Raw genomic sequence first — 14367 nt, forward strand, 5'->3', positions numbered from 1 at the left:
GCAAGGAGGGGTATGGGGTTGGGTATCAGTGTTTGGGTACATTAAATGGAGGTGAGATAAAACATTTGGTAAGGTTTAGCAGCATCTGTAATATCCCTGCATTGTAGGCAGAGCTTTCTGGATAGATTCTGGACACACACACCCCTCTATTGGACAAATTGATTCAGAAAATGGATGGATGGAATGCAGTGTTTTTCATGTGTTTTCATGAGTGGAAGTGAACTTTTACAGAACTGAGTATTTGAGTAAGTAGGAGAAAAATCCATTTTTGATTAATCTTATTGCCTGTATTTTTGCCCCTTATTTTGAGCTGTTTTAAATGCTGCACTGTTCAGTTGCAAATGGTAGGTCCCTCTGAATCCCATCTTCGCTTTACTCCACCTCCTGTTATTCACAGGTATCTGACTCTCGAATCCGGCTGAAATGATCCCAGTCGATTTTCCAATCTCCGCCTTTTCTATTTGGCAGAATGCACAGCCTGGATCCAAGCTGCCTTCCTTCCCAGTTGGAGTAACAGTTGGCTCCACCTGACACTATACCATTTAAACCCCAGCTGATCACAGAGCTTATTGCAGGATGTGCGTTTGTTCCTCTCCATGTGTTGTGGGGCTGCCATGCCTAACTCCTATAGTAAGGAGAAGGTCATAAACTTGTGTTCTTATATTTTAATAATTCTGAAATGGGTAAGAAATGAGCAGCAGGACGATATAGAGCTAAAAGTTGCGATTTTTCTAGCACTACGATGTAACCCAAGGAGAAAGGCAGCACTGCCTTGCTGAATGTGATTTCTGTGGCAAAAAGATGGTGATATTGCTGGCAAGCGGTCTTTTTATTAAACTCAAATGTAACTCTGTACAATTTTACCAGGGTCCCTGAATTCATTTGAGATGCTCTGTTAAATGAACCCCCCAGAAGACAGAATGAAGCTGTAATTCATACAGGTAGCAAAACTAAAATGTCTCTTGGTAATTTCATCAGGGCAGTGATGAAATTACAAATGTGCATGTTTTCGGCGAGTGATGGATGAGGTGATATGAAACATGCTGTTGTCTGTAATCGTTGCAGCTTTGGGGAAAAGACTAGCATCCCTTTAAAATTCATTACATTAGGATGGCAGGCAGAGGTCACTGCAGTTTGGACGTGCCAGGAACAGACGAATAAAGCCAAGTAGAATGTATGGAACTTCCAGTCTTTCTGTAATATTTCACAGAGTAAGGCATAACTAAACGCACTGCTGAGAAAATGAGTGTAGAGGATTACAGTAGTATAATGCTAATCCCTACTATACACACTCCATAAACGATACACATTTTATATACATTTATTATGTATACATATTTTATATACAGCTCTGGAAACAAGAGACCGCATGTTAGAAAGGCTCTTGTAGCTTTAATCTTGCACATCACGTGTGATTGTTTGACGCACATAAAAAGCTTAAAAAAATTAAATAAAATATAATGTGCCATACAAGCACTGCAAAAGAAAAATGCAATTTTATTCGACAGCAACTATGCAAACTATACATTGGGCAACAGGAAGTCTGGTGCTTATGGACACAATTCATTTAAGTCCAATTTTAATCCCTGTTGGACACACCTGAGCAAGGTATTTAAACCAGATCCACTCTAGAAAAATATATACAGCAGTATAAATGGATAAAGACAAAAGTTGCTTCTATAAAAACCAGCAAAGAAATAAAACATTTTTTTTGGCATTATATATAAAAATCAGAGACACTCTCTGAATTATCAACATATACAGTTAGGTGCCACAGTTCTGCCAGCATGAGCTGTGAGAGAGCAAAGACGTCTACAGTTATGTGCGTTTCCCGCAGCGTTTCGCATGCTCATGTGAGAGAGGATGAGAAGAGCGGTATGTCCAATCTCTCATAAAAACCTCCTTAAGCTGGCCTGGCACAGTCTGCTGACTGGGACCCGCCTGGAAACCAGTCTGATTCACCACCAAGCCCACACCAGCGGTACGCGAGAAGTAATTCTCTGACCAGTTGGACGTTCCTGAGGAGAGAGAGGAAGAAGCTGAACGAAACACAAATAAGTCAAGGCCATTACGGCAAAACCTCCAGTGCAAGGACACGTCATCCAAAGTAAATGATCACAAGCACTGTGAAGAACGTGCTGCTTCTTTCCATTAAAAAGAAGAGCATCTGAGCACCTCTTTCCATCCATTTTCCAACCACTTATCCTGGTCAGGATTGTGAAGGAGCTTGGAGTTTGTTCCAGGCGGCACAAGACAGGGGTGGGCAGGATCCCAGTCCATCAAAGGGCACACACACACACACATACACGCACGCACACACTTCACCATAGGCGATTCAGAGATCTCAATTAGCCTCACTGCATGTTTTTGGACCGTAGGACAAAAATCCTTTTAAATCCTTTTTCTAGGTGAAGCCAGGGGGTTAAAAGTAAGTGAATGAGGATAAAAGTCCATTTAAAGTGGGATTATCTAGCTAACCAACAAATCTCACTTTGTGATACAGTCTCCAGGTGACAATCTCTGGTTTTCATTAGATTTGATGAAAATATCCTGGATTATCTTCTACGTTTACCTACTTATTGCAAAAGTAACACAAAAAGACAGACTTCAAACGCAACTACCGGGAACATTCTATGGGAATTTAGGGAAACTCCAAAACAATCCGCACCAAGGAGACAAAGTCTATCTGGCGTATTGATCAAGCAGTGAAACATAAGAACATAAGAACTATACAAACGAGAGGAGGCCATTCGGCCCATCAAACTCGCTTGGGGAGAACTAAACTAATAGCTCAGAGTCGTTAAAATCTTATCTAGCTCTGATTTAAAGGAACCCAAGGATTCAGCTTGCACTACGTTATCAGGAAGACTATTCCATACTCTGACTACGAAACAGACCATCTCATCGTGTTTCAAAGGGAAACCCTTTTAACTGAACTACGAAATCCATAAAAATGCTGATGTCCACATTTCAGCAGCAAGCACAGAAAAACCTATGGCAGGTAGTAAATCTATATATACTGTTGACGTATTGGATGCAGCGAGTGACTCAGTAAAAAGAAAAGCTCCCATACCTATGTAAGCGACTCTGTCTGTCACCATGTACTTGGCGTGGTTCACTCTGGCGAAGGGGATGAGCGACTGCTCAGGGGTGGAAGGGACCTCAATCACTTTCTGCTCAAAAACAACAACAGTACAACAGGCTGCAGGTGAATCCATTTGAACAAACGTGCATAAAAATCTAAGCTCACTGGTTACAGTTTGCGTTCTCTACAAATAGAATATTGCCTCGTTTGGCAAAGACTGTAAACTACATATTTTTCAGGTTCAGGGGAGCATGGGAACAGCACCATAATCTGGTGCTGTCAGACGTTTAAAGCCATCTGAAACACGATCTTCGTATATATAGGAAAATAAACCGAAAGTCCTGACATCAAGGGGAGATCAATTCTACTGTCAAATTTAACTTTATGTGCAGTTCCTGAAGCAACTGGTTAAATCACTCTGGCAATTTGCAGCCTACAAACATTTCAGAAAATGGGGAAGCACAATGTATTGTTTCTCCAGTGTTCTAGTGATACATTAGTATCGTGTCAGATTTGGGCACTAGTGGACAAAATTATACCGAAGAAGCCACACTACACCCATTAAATTGTCTCCCATTTGAAAAGCAAGGTACCTAAAAACTTCTCCCTGCAGTCACGTTCCTGCACCTTCCTAAAAACCCTCAAGATACGCCAGTTGTCATAAGCATCTTTGGAAAGGTGCTCCCCCCATGCAACCGCTAAGCTAGCACTGTACCACTTGGATGGGGCAGCCCAGCGGATGCTGGTGCAGGACAGCCAGGGACTCCAGGAAGACGAACATATCGCCGTGGGAGTGGGACCAGCAGCTGACCAGCAGCCTGACCTGCACCTTCCTGCTGCAGGCCACGTCCCGCAAGGCCAAGTCTATGGCCGGCCAGAATCTGCAGGGACAGCATGCATGGAGACAGTGACAATGGGTTTGTGTGTGGAACTCAAGCACAGATACAATCGTCAGCATCAATGGGTGTCAAAACCAGAAAGGAAATGTTTCCTGAAAAGGTAACCCTGGCTTTAAATGCCACTTAGATATTGCTGCAACATAGAATATGTCAGAACCCCAGCACCAACCGCTACAGGTTTAATGCCAGTATTTATCCAACAGTCTGACATACTATAATTATCCCTCATTCCTAGTTTATGGGTCCCTTTCCTAGTAAAATATGTTCGTCTTGGCTGAACGAAGTCACGAATATGAAGACGTTTCTGGCGATGAGGGTGTCAATAACAGTTGTGTTGAAATCAGTTACTGGTGTTTATATATAATTTCTTGCCACTCCCACATACCACAATAGCCATTAATCTCTGCCGTCATCCTTGTGGAAATAAAAGATGGAACGTCTGCCAACTGCACTTCAGGCTGCAGCCGTTCGCCCAGTGAGCAGATACAAAAAAAAATGCCAGACTGACCTTGCAGGCTGCGTGAATTCTGTAAAGGGAAGGTAGTCCATGACGGAAATGTAGACAAATTCCCGAGCGTCGGTGATGACTGACAGGATGGCAGAGAGGTCGTCTGTGCGCCCGTAAGCTGCAAGAGGTGGGGGGGCACTCTGGAGATGGAGAGACAAGCTGACACTTTATAGCGGGGCAAATGGAGAACAAACCGCTCACTAGCAAATCCAAAAACAAGCACATTTGTCAAACTCTGATAAATTATGAGCTTAAACAGAGGAACAGTCCAAACATTCACTCATTCTCTCAAAAATACTAACATCTGGGAATCCAGTGGGCAATATTAGGACCCCAAGGGCTCTCTAAAAAGCTGATAATCCTTGGGTGTGTTTATGGAATCTACTCTGTCATAGTCATAATTAATTCCATAATTAATTCCTTCAGATATGGCAATCACTGCTCTGTGCATATACGTTTTACCCAGTAACCGGCTGATAAATTCCAGTGAACAGCACTCACAGAGAGATAAACATGGGCGGGTACGCCGTTCAGCTTGACCAGCAGGGGGTGCTGTGCGCTCGTGAGGGCCGAGTACTGGGAGGGCCAGTAAGGAGGCAAAGGAGCTCCTCCGTGTGCACCGATGTACCAGTAGACCCCAAACAAGCGGGATGCATCCTCCGCGAGACAGCTGCAGTTTTGCACCATGGCTGCCAGCTCTTTGACCTGCAGGGGGATGCAAAAGACGTGCGACCAACAAAACAAATGGTTAATTCATACAAGCTCGGGAGGGGGAGGGGCTGCTGTGAATGTCCAAAAGACAAATATATAAAAACAAAAAGACACACAAAGGTAGCACTGCACACACGGCAGCTCTTTCAGAGCCCCTCGGGCATTTAGACAATGCCTTTCACAACATGCTCAAAGTACACAGAAACACGACAACAACAGGACAGGCGCTAACTGAAGGCACTACCCTCCATACCTGTGTGAGGGAACGCCAGTCCATGTTGGCACTGCCCACGTACAAGTGCTTTCCGTCCACAGCCCACAGCTTGGTGTGGATGATGCCACCGGTGGCAGACTGGAGGTCCACAGCACGCACTTCTGCACCTGAAATGCAAAAACACAGATAGATATACATACATACAGAGAGAGAGAGAGAGAGAGAGAGAGAGGCAAACAGAGAATGAAGGGTCCATTTGTAATGGCTTATGTCTATTAACTCAATGATTACGCTGCATTTTAAAGCAAACTAATATAAAATAATTTTAACAGCTGAATGAACTGACATAATAAATGACCAAAGACTCCCCGCCCCCAAGCCAATGCTGGTCAGTAATGGAGCAGCAGGCATGAGGCCCAGCAGGTACCTGTTCTGGCAAAGTCTTCTGTGTCCTGAGGACTGGTCTGTGGGCTATTGACAGCAATCTGCAGCTTCACACCCCTCGACTGCAGTTGTGCGAGCTTCTCAAAGACCTCCTCCCCCTAGAGGTGCGTGGGCACACGTATACTAAAGATCACTCAATAAACCCCAGAAGCTTCTTCTATTCCAGCATTTCTCAAACTGCTCCATGTTTTTGCAAAAACGTGGACCGGCTGGCAGGGAGAATGGAAGGTAGAAAAACGTGGACCGTCTGGTCTGGGCCGCCCCCCCCCCCCCCCCCCCGAGGACTGGGCTGGAAAACACTGTCCTAAACAGCCCCTGCACACAAACACACGAGCGACCAGCACGTGAAGGCAGATGGGAGGCTAACCTGGTGAGCACTGGGCTCCTCCATCCCCATGTCGGAGGCCCTGAGGGTGAAGTAGAAGGCAGCAATGCTGACTGTCTCGTTGGCTCCGCTCAGCAGATCCAACCAGGCCTGAGAGATAGGGGGCAGCACAGGGGCACCCAGCTCCATGCCCTCAGGGATACTCTCCACCAGGGAGAAGCTACAAGGGGGGGGGGGGGGGGGGGGTGGGGACAGGACCAAGGAGACAGAACCAGTGAGACGCCTGAGAAACAAGGCTGTGCAAAGGGCACATTCCGCTGCTGGGCACTGCGACTGACGAGGGAACGTTTCGCCATTTCATTTCTGTAACCACTGTGATTAATCCCAGTGCCTGTATAAGGGTCGTACGTTTAATTTCAGAATTTAATAACAGAATTTATCACTTAATGGATTTTCCCCCTGGGATGGATGGAAGGATGGCCAGAAGGGAAGGGAGAGAGAGATAGATAGGTCTCTCTGTCTAAGTTTTTCATTCCCTCTTAACCCTTTTCTCTCTTTCTTCGAATCTGACTCTGGATCAGTAAACATGTCTGCAAACATTCTGACACACAAACTGACTGTACCGGCAGCACGTCTCTATGTTTGAGACTCTCACCTGTCCAACAACAATTCTGACCGCAACGAAACGGAGTGAACACACCAGTCAGTTACGTCTTGCTCACCTGCAGTCCGTGCTGCAGGGCAGTCTCCACTCCCGCAGCACATTCAGCCATTCCAGTTGCACCTGTACCAGCAGCTCGGCCACAGAAGCTGGGGTCCCGTAGTGCCAGAAGTGAAGAGAAAATCCACACAGTAGGAGCAGTGCTGGTAGGGTCAGGCAGAGGCAGGCACCACATTTCTGGGGGGGTGGTAGGTAGGGGTGTCAGTAAAGCGACATCAGCAATTACACAAACATGCACAACATCACATTTTACTTCAAGTTCACAAAAATGCACCGATTACGAATAAGGTCAAAGTCTGCCTGGCAGCTACAACTTTTGTTTGTTAACAGGCTTTAAAACCGGTAGACAGGCAAAACTTGAGGACTCATTAACAAACGCAAAAGAAATGGCCTTTTCCAGAATGTTCTTAAAGTGCAAACTGAAGGTGCTCAGTATTTAAGAGCAGAACACAAGACAAGACAAAACACAGGACTAGATTCTAAAAAGAATGTAGTAAAGCAATCAATCAATGGTGAAAACAATGAATCACAGAACAGAGAGAGAACAGTGACAAGCCGGTGGGAGTAGGTATAAACCGTGAAAGCCAAGCAGAGGTAAGGAGTGCTCATCTAAAATAGCCGTTCATGCTTCTCACCCTGGACGATGGCCGGGATTTGGCTCTCCCCGGGCCTGGAGGCCGGGCAGTCGACGCTTCCACGGTGCTCCTCAGCGATGCTTGTTTTTTTTCCTTTGCGCCTTCCGTAGTGCCCACATCTCCTTTGGATTTGGAAAGCGGCACAGCTTCCCCAGTGCCCTGCAGCCTGGCACCGAGCCCCTTTCCTTTGGCCAGCACGTTCTCAGCACGGTTCCCCGTGACCTGAGAATCTTCACAGGATTCGGCTTCTTTTTCTGAGAGACTCGGCGTAAAATTAGGCCTGCACCTGATTTCACTCTGACCTCCATCTTCATCCACGGATTGCTCCTCCTCTCGCAGTTCTTCACCAGAGTCAGACACGATCTCTGCTTGAACCTGGGACTCTTCCAGTTCTTCCACTTCATTTTGGGCAGAGGGCAAACTCCCGACCTCGGCTTCCATCTGACCTGAGCGCTCCTGATGCTGGACAGTTGGCAGTTCTGGATCACTGAAGGTCGATTCTGCCCTTATGGCCGGCCGGGGGGTGAGGACAGGCAGCCCAGGCTGCTGGAAGTGGCTGCTGCTGCTGGCGGGGGTTGGAGACTTGCGACCAGTGGAGACGCTTGCTTTGTGGCTAAGGAGGGGTGCTTCAAGGGGACCACTAAACGGTTCTTCATGACCAGAATGAAGCAGTAATTCACCTAGTTTCAGGCTACTAGGACTGGAGATCACTGGGTCACCAATGGGATGACGCGTCAAGGGGAAGGCAAGAGCTGCGTCTTTGCTGCCTGCTCCTTTTCCTTTAGTGGACTCACCCCCACTGCTTCCTTTCCCCCGGGGATGGACCGGCAGGCTGGAGACATCTCCCCTGGCTATAACCTGGATAGAGGTGTCAGCTGGCTGGCCAGTGGTACGACGCCGTGACGTTGAGCTATGGAAGGTGGGGATTCTTGAGGTGGAAGACTTCGCAGAGGTGGAAGATCTCCGAAGTTCCTCCTTTTCTCCGTCCTCTTTTCTCTCCTTCTCCCCGTCGCTCTGGTCATCTTCCAACTTCAGCCTGTTCAGAACTACACTACAGTCAGAACTCTGAAATTAAACAGAGATAAGAAAAAAAGACAAACTGTATTAATATGCAGACCGGGAAGCAGCCATACCTAGGTAGCCCTGCCAAAAAATAACACAACACGGCATGACCAGTATAATGCATACTGGTTATACTGGCATGTTGTGTTTTGGTGCTGGTGGAGCAGAATAATTAATGAAATATTACTGGTAGACCAGCATACCTATGCTGGTCCACCAGCACTAACCAGAATAGACCGGCATGGAAATCATGCTGATGTATGCGGTCTTTTTCAGCAGGGAGATGCAGCATGTAGATACAAATCATTGAGTGGAAACGCCCCGGTTATCATGCTATAATGAGCTAAGAAAAGACCCGGAAGACCTTACTATTGTGCCCAGGCGAGAGTCCATTGGCACCCCAGCACCGGTCTCGTCGGCTGTCTCTGGGATGGGTTCATAGGCTCCGGGGTCCGCAGCTCTAATCCCAGGTCGGAGCTTCTCTCCTCCCACCCTCTCTGACTTCTCCTGAAATAAAGACACGGACATGCTCGGCTGGGTACCGCAGGATGGATGCCCGCTTCGGGACGCGATGGCGAGAATCGCACGCTGCGCAAAATACTTCGCTGGCTATTGCAATGATCAAAAACGTGTCCGGTGTGTTTTAGCTAAATAAACTTAGTTTCAGCCAGCCAAAAACAGATTACTAACGCTCTCTTCCTGTGCCACTTCCTGAACAAGAGGTTTTTCAAATATTATATAAAAGACACTGTCTCAGCTATTTCTATGTCATCACCGTTTTCCCTGCTTAGGTAACTTAGGTAGCTAAGCTAAAGAGGGGTAGTAAGCTCCTTAAAAGCCTATTATCCGACTCCTTATGTACAAAATGACCGTACCTTATTCTCACGAGGACATACTTGAAACTTAAAATAATACAGCAAGCTTTGATGCATCCGCGTTTTTTGCATTTCACCTCAAGTGCATTATGGTTTATTTGAAAGTAGTAAAAAAACTCACCATTGATTTAGGCGGAGAGCAAGAATAAACGCAACAATGAACGGAAGCCTGCGCAGCCTGCTAGTGAGTAAGCACTGCCCTACCGCCGCTAACCTACCGCCTCTCTCTCTGCTACGTGGCCGCGAAAACCCAATGGAAAAAAGCAGGGCGGAAAAAAGTGCTCACGCTTCGCGGAGACCCTGCGATCACTGTACGCACCTCTGCAGCGGCTGGGGCGCTCATCAGGCGGGCCGACCTGCGCGGCGTCTCCGGCTGCACCGACCGTCTGCGACCCATCTGCAGGAGAGACCCATAGCTCTTTGAAAAGGCGCTATATATAAATCGAAAACGTGCGGGAAACAACTTTAAGGAAACGAGAAGTTTTAAGGTCGCAATATGCGAATTCATTGCACGTGGCAGACCCCCCGTACCTTACCGTTTTATGTTGTTGGTGTTTGAAATGCAAATTATCCAAAGAAATAAAGCAAAAAAAATATATGGACAATTGAACCTGGCGCCTTTCGGTCTTCCGAGCGACAATTGGCGGTTTCGCCGGGGGGAGGGGAGGGGACTATGCATTACGTCACGCATTTTCAGCCGCTTGTATGTGAAGTACAGGCATACGTCTACTGTATAATACAGGAATGAAAATGGAGCAATTGTTTCACCAGGTACCAATCCCCCAGTTCTGATTCGGGGGACCCAAATGGGTCACGCCGACTTTTGTTCCAACCTGCTTCTTCATTAATTTGGCTTTACGGTGCCATTAGGGAACACTGACACAAATGTCACATCTATAAAAATCCTAAAAGAGACAGTTTCATATAAAACAATTTCAGAGTAAGCCTACATTTGTGCTAATTAATAAAAAAACTATTTCATATTTACTCCTCTCAAATTAAACTGTATAATTTTTATTTGATCATAAATGTGTAGCAAATTCAATTCCTGGGTCACATGTGTGTGGAGTTTGCATGTTCTCCCCATGTCGTCGTCGTGGGGTTTTCTCCGGGTACTCCGGTTTCCCCCCACAGTCCAAAAACATGCTGAGGCTAATTGGAGTTGCTAAATTGCCCGTAGGAGTGGATATGTGAGTGTGCCCTGCGATGGGCTGGCCCCCGATCCTGGGTTGTTCCCTGCCTCGTGTCCATTGCTTCCGGGATAGGCTCCGGACCCCCCGCGACCCAGGTTTGGAAAATGGATGGATATAATGAATATATTATAAATTACTTTATAGTTTGACAAATCAAATCAAAAAATAAAATCAAATAAAATTCAAATTAGTACTGTGGCTCAGTGGATAGCACTGTTGTATGTGAAGTACAGGCATACACCTCCAGGTTCCCGTATCTGGTGTTTGTATGTGTTCGTTCGTGCGTGCGTGCGCGTGCACGTGTGTTCTTCTTGTGTTACGTGTGTTCCCTGTGTGACTGAAGTCACGCAGCTACACTAATTAGTCTCTCATAAATCTTCGCCTTTTGCGCTGCGGATAAGCGGTTGTGGAGAAGCTCAATCGCGAAGAGGAACGGCCAGCATAGAGTTTCCGGGACCAGAATTAGATTCCAATTTAGGTTTCTTATTAAGGTCAATATGACCCACTGTGGTTTTTAACTTGTCAGCATTACGAGTCTCACGGTTTCTCAGTAACATTTAATGATTTGGACAGTGTGCTGTGTTTTGTAATGTCTGCACCCTGCATTTGACTGTCTTACCATTATTTACATATCTACTTGTTTATTGATTTTTCACACATTTCCATTGGTTTTCAATTTTTTATTCTATTAACTGACTTTTGTATTAATGTCTTTCAAGATTCAGGGTTCAAGAGGTTTATTCGTCACGTACACAGTTGTACACATACAACATGTAGTGAAACGTAACCTTGGTCACTCCGAGCAGCTGTGTATGATAAAAGAGTAACAAAATATAGGAAAATAATAATATTAAATAAAAAATATATGAAATGTTCAGCTGTACATAATCTATACATAAGTGAAAGACAAAAAGGTATTGTGATTTGTAATATAAATACAATGTGCAAGAGACCTGAGATATGTACCAACGATTTGGACAGTATGAAAGCAGTACTCATAGGGTTTTGTTATGTTTAATTCTGTCCCTCATGCACCAAAACAAATTCTTTGTTTGAAAATAGAAGGATTCTGGTTCTGATAAAATTCTGGGTGCAATACCAGCATCAAACACAGGAAGTACATCTGCATAAAGTACAAATATACATTCTGTCAACGTGGAAGCATTCTTGATGAACCAGAATCAGGATGCATCTCGTACAAAGAAAAGGATGCTGTATGTTTGAGAGTGGGGTGGCATGGGGGTGCAGTGGATAGCACTGTTGCCTCTCACCTCTGGGACCCGGGTTCGAGTCTCCGCCTGGGTCACATGTGTGTGGAGTTTGCATGTTCTCCCCATGTCGTCATGGGGTTTCCCTCCGGGTACTCCGGTTTCCCCCAAACAGTCCAAAAACATGCTGAGGCTAATTAGAGTTGCTAAATTGCCCATAGGTGTGCATGTGTGAGTGAATGGTGTGTGAGTGTGCCCTGCGATGGGCTGGCCCCCGATCCTGGGTTGTTCCCTGCCTCGTGCCCATTGCCTCCGGGATAGGCTCCTGACCCTCCGCGACCCAGTAGGATAAGCGGTTTGGAAAATGGATGTTTGAGTGTACTTGTGATTTTTTTTTTACCCTCTTAACAAATCCTACTCTTCACCCAACAAGCTCATGGGCCATTAAATTTCAAATGCTCTGTAAGGAAATGAATTCAAATCCAGGCGGACCACAGCTGAAGGGCAGTGTGCAGAGGCAAAATGTGAAATCTACAAGCACTGCTGCAATTTAAACAGGAAAACATGCACACCAATTGCACAGTTGTACGTGACCTGCATAATTGCATAATATCCAAACAGTTTTGAGGATCTGGCAGAGAAGGGGGGAGAGGTTTGGTTAGGAACACCTCACATCATCAGCCATATTTTAATACTGGGTGTGGCAAAATAATACAGCAACGCACATTCAAGACAAACCAAGCAGAAGAAATAGCCAGCTAACAGTCATGGTCTGATCAGCTGAAAATGACAGGAACTCCCACAGGTGGAGAAGTGGTTCTCAGAGGAGAAAGTAAAGCAAAAGTTCTGATTTTCAGCAGAGAAGGATTAGCGGGAGAAAGGGCGAGCCATTTGACATATGACATTTGATTTTCCACCCTGTCCTCAAAAAAGATTGAAACTGGCCTTTTTCCACCGAGAGGTGGCTGTATGTGCATGAGCTGATTGACCAATGCATTGAAGGCCTCAACGACAAGGCAGGAGTATGATCTACGTCCTCCTAAGCTAGAAGACCAATCTCATTCAGCACAAAAGAAGCGCGGCAACAAAGAGATGATAGACTCTCAGCCGTACAAACTTTAAGGAGAGAGCAATCTTTGTATTCCTTTTAACTTACATGTGAACTTTTACACAGTAAGTATTTTGTGGACCGTAAACACTGTCACATTTTTTTGTGACATAGGGGGAGGTGTATATTCTAGGGGGGACGATTCCAGGTGATGAGCCTTGGCTTCTCAAGACCTTGATGCTCCAACCTGCACCTATTTGTCGACTCCTATTACCAGTACAACTTTATGTGTGCTGAAGCTGGAACTGGTGTGAGATTTGCTTGTTAAACCCAAATAAAGTGCCCATTTCACCATCCCATCTTGTGGTTCGGTTTGCTGTCTCATTACACTATCAAATTATCAAAACAGCTTTACTGTTCTAAGTATGGATCTAAGTAGTGATCATTAGTAGCACCATAACAGTGTAATTCTTAAGGTGTTGTTATAAAATATCATGAAACCCCTGCTCAGAAGTGCATATTGGGATTATATTCTTATTTGATGAGTTTCTGTCTTTCACGCAAGGATGAATCAGACGATCTTGGTTTGCCCTCCAGTTCAGATCACCTGACCCTCATTTCTGCATGCATTCATATATCATTTATTTACATGGGTGTGCTGTTTGTTTTGGTATTGGGATGCAGACTAGAAACCAGCATTTGTGGTCGTACCGAGTCTTTTGGTCATAAAATTCACAGAGTGGCATTTGCTATGACTCTGTGAGGGGAAACAGGAGACAAGGAACTGCAGTCAGCTAACAAAATTCCGACATTGCATTTCGGTGTTATCTGCTTCACCTGGCTTTCTCACTCTCGATATGATGTGTGACTAGAGGAGAAGATTCAATGAACTTCAATGAGTTTTTCACATAACAGCTGGGAAAGTACCAAACATTCTGGGGCTGACGTGCAGACATTCAAATTAATATTTAACAATGCGTTTAAACACATCCATATCATAGATGCCTAGAGCTGACCCTTAACCCTAAACGTGGGATTCAAAGAAACATGCAAGGTAGAATCTTGTTTTATCAAAACTACCTACACTGGAACTTGTCCTGAAAAATAGATCAATGAAAGTGCCCAGTGTCCAATGAACACTTTGGTTTGACAGATATGCAATGAATCTATTTCTTTTATGTTCTTCTGGCATGTCTTTACTGCATTCTAAGAAAAGGATGTTCTTAATTGAGTAGAGTGCCCTCTGTCTTCTAGGTTTTGAAACTGCAACTGTCCTCTCCTTGATTTTGGCCTTATCATGCATGTAACACTGACTAGGACAGTGAGAATCAGGCCATTGTACATTTATATAGTATTTTGAGAACTGAAAATTTATTTTCAGTTATTTTGTTTTTATAGGCACAACAAGAGTATCCACTCTGCTCAGACCTTCTGCTCAG

The 14367-nt window shown here is 45.2% G+C and overlaps 1 protein-coding gene across 2 annotated transcripts; it reads right to left on the bottom strand.

The window, feature by feature from the left end:
• Window positions 1-1305: 1305 nt before the first annotated feature.
• pld7 (phospholipase D family, member 7) lies at window positions 1306-10160 on the bottom strand. 2 transcript variants are annotated; one of them, XM_049029852.1, is made up of 13 exons: window positions 10016-10160; window positions 9799-9876; window positions 8974-9111; window positions 7543-8607; window positions 6909-7084; window positions 6229-6406; window positions 5845-5959; window positions 5457-5584; window positions 4994-5197; window positions 4493-4632; window positions 3801-3966; window positions 3074-3173; window positions 1306-2018 (listed from the first exon to the last, which is right to left on the bottom strand). In XM_049029852.1, the coding sequence occupies exons 2-13, from the start codon at window positions 9874-9876 to the stop codon at window positions 1819-1821; spliced, it is 2688 nt and encodes an 895-aa protein (XP_048885809.1). In that variant the 5' UTR covers window positions 10016-10160; the 3' UTR covers window positions 1306-1818. The 2 variants fall into 2 exon arrangements, with proteins under 2 accessions (XP_048885809.1, XP_048885810.1); XM_049029853.1 differs by lacking the exons at window positions 9799-9876; window positions 10016-10160 and adding an exon at window positions 9601-9713.
• Between the last annotated feature and the right edge of the window lie 4207 nt (window positions 10161-14367).

This window comes from Brienomyrus brachyistius, chromosome 10 (assembly GCF_023856365.1).
Source record: "Brienomyrus brachyistius isolate T26 chromosome 10, BBRACH_0.4, whole genome shotgun sequence".
In the NCBI taxonomy this organism is placed as follows: domain Eukaryota; kingdom Metazoa; phylum Chordata; class Actinopteri; order Osteoglossiformes; family Mormyridae; genus Brienomyrus; species Brienomyrus brachyistius.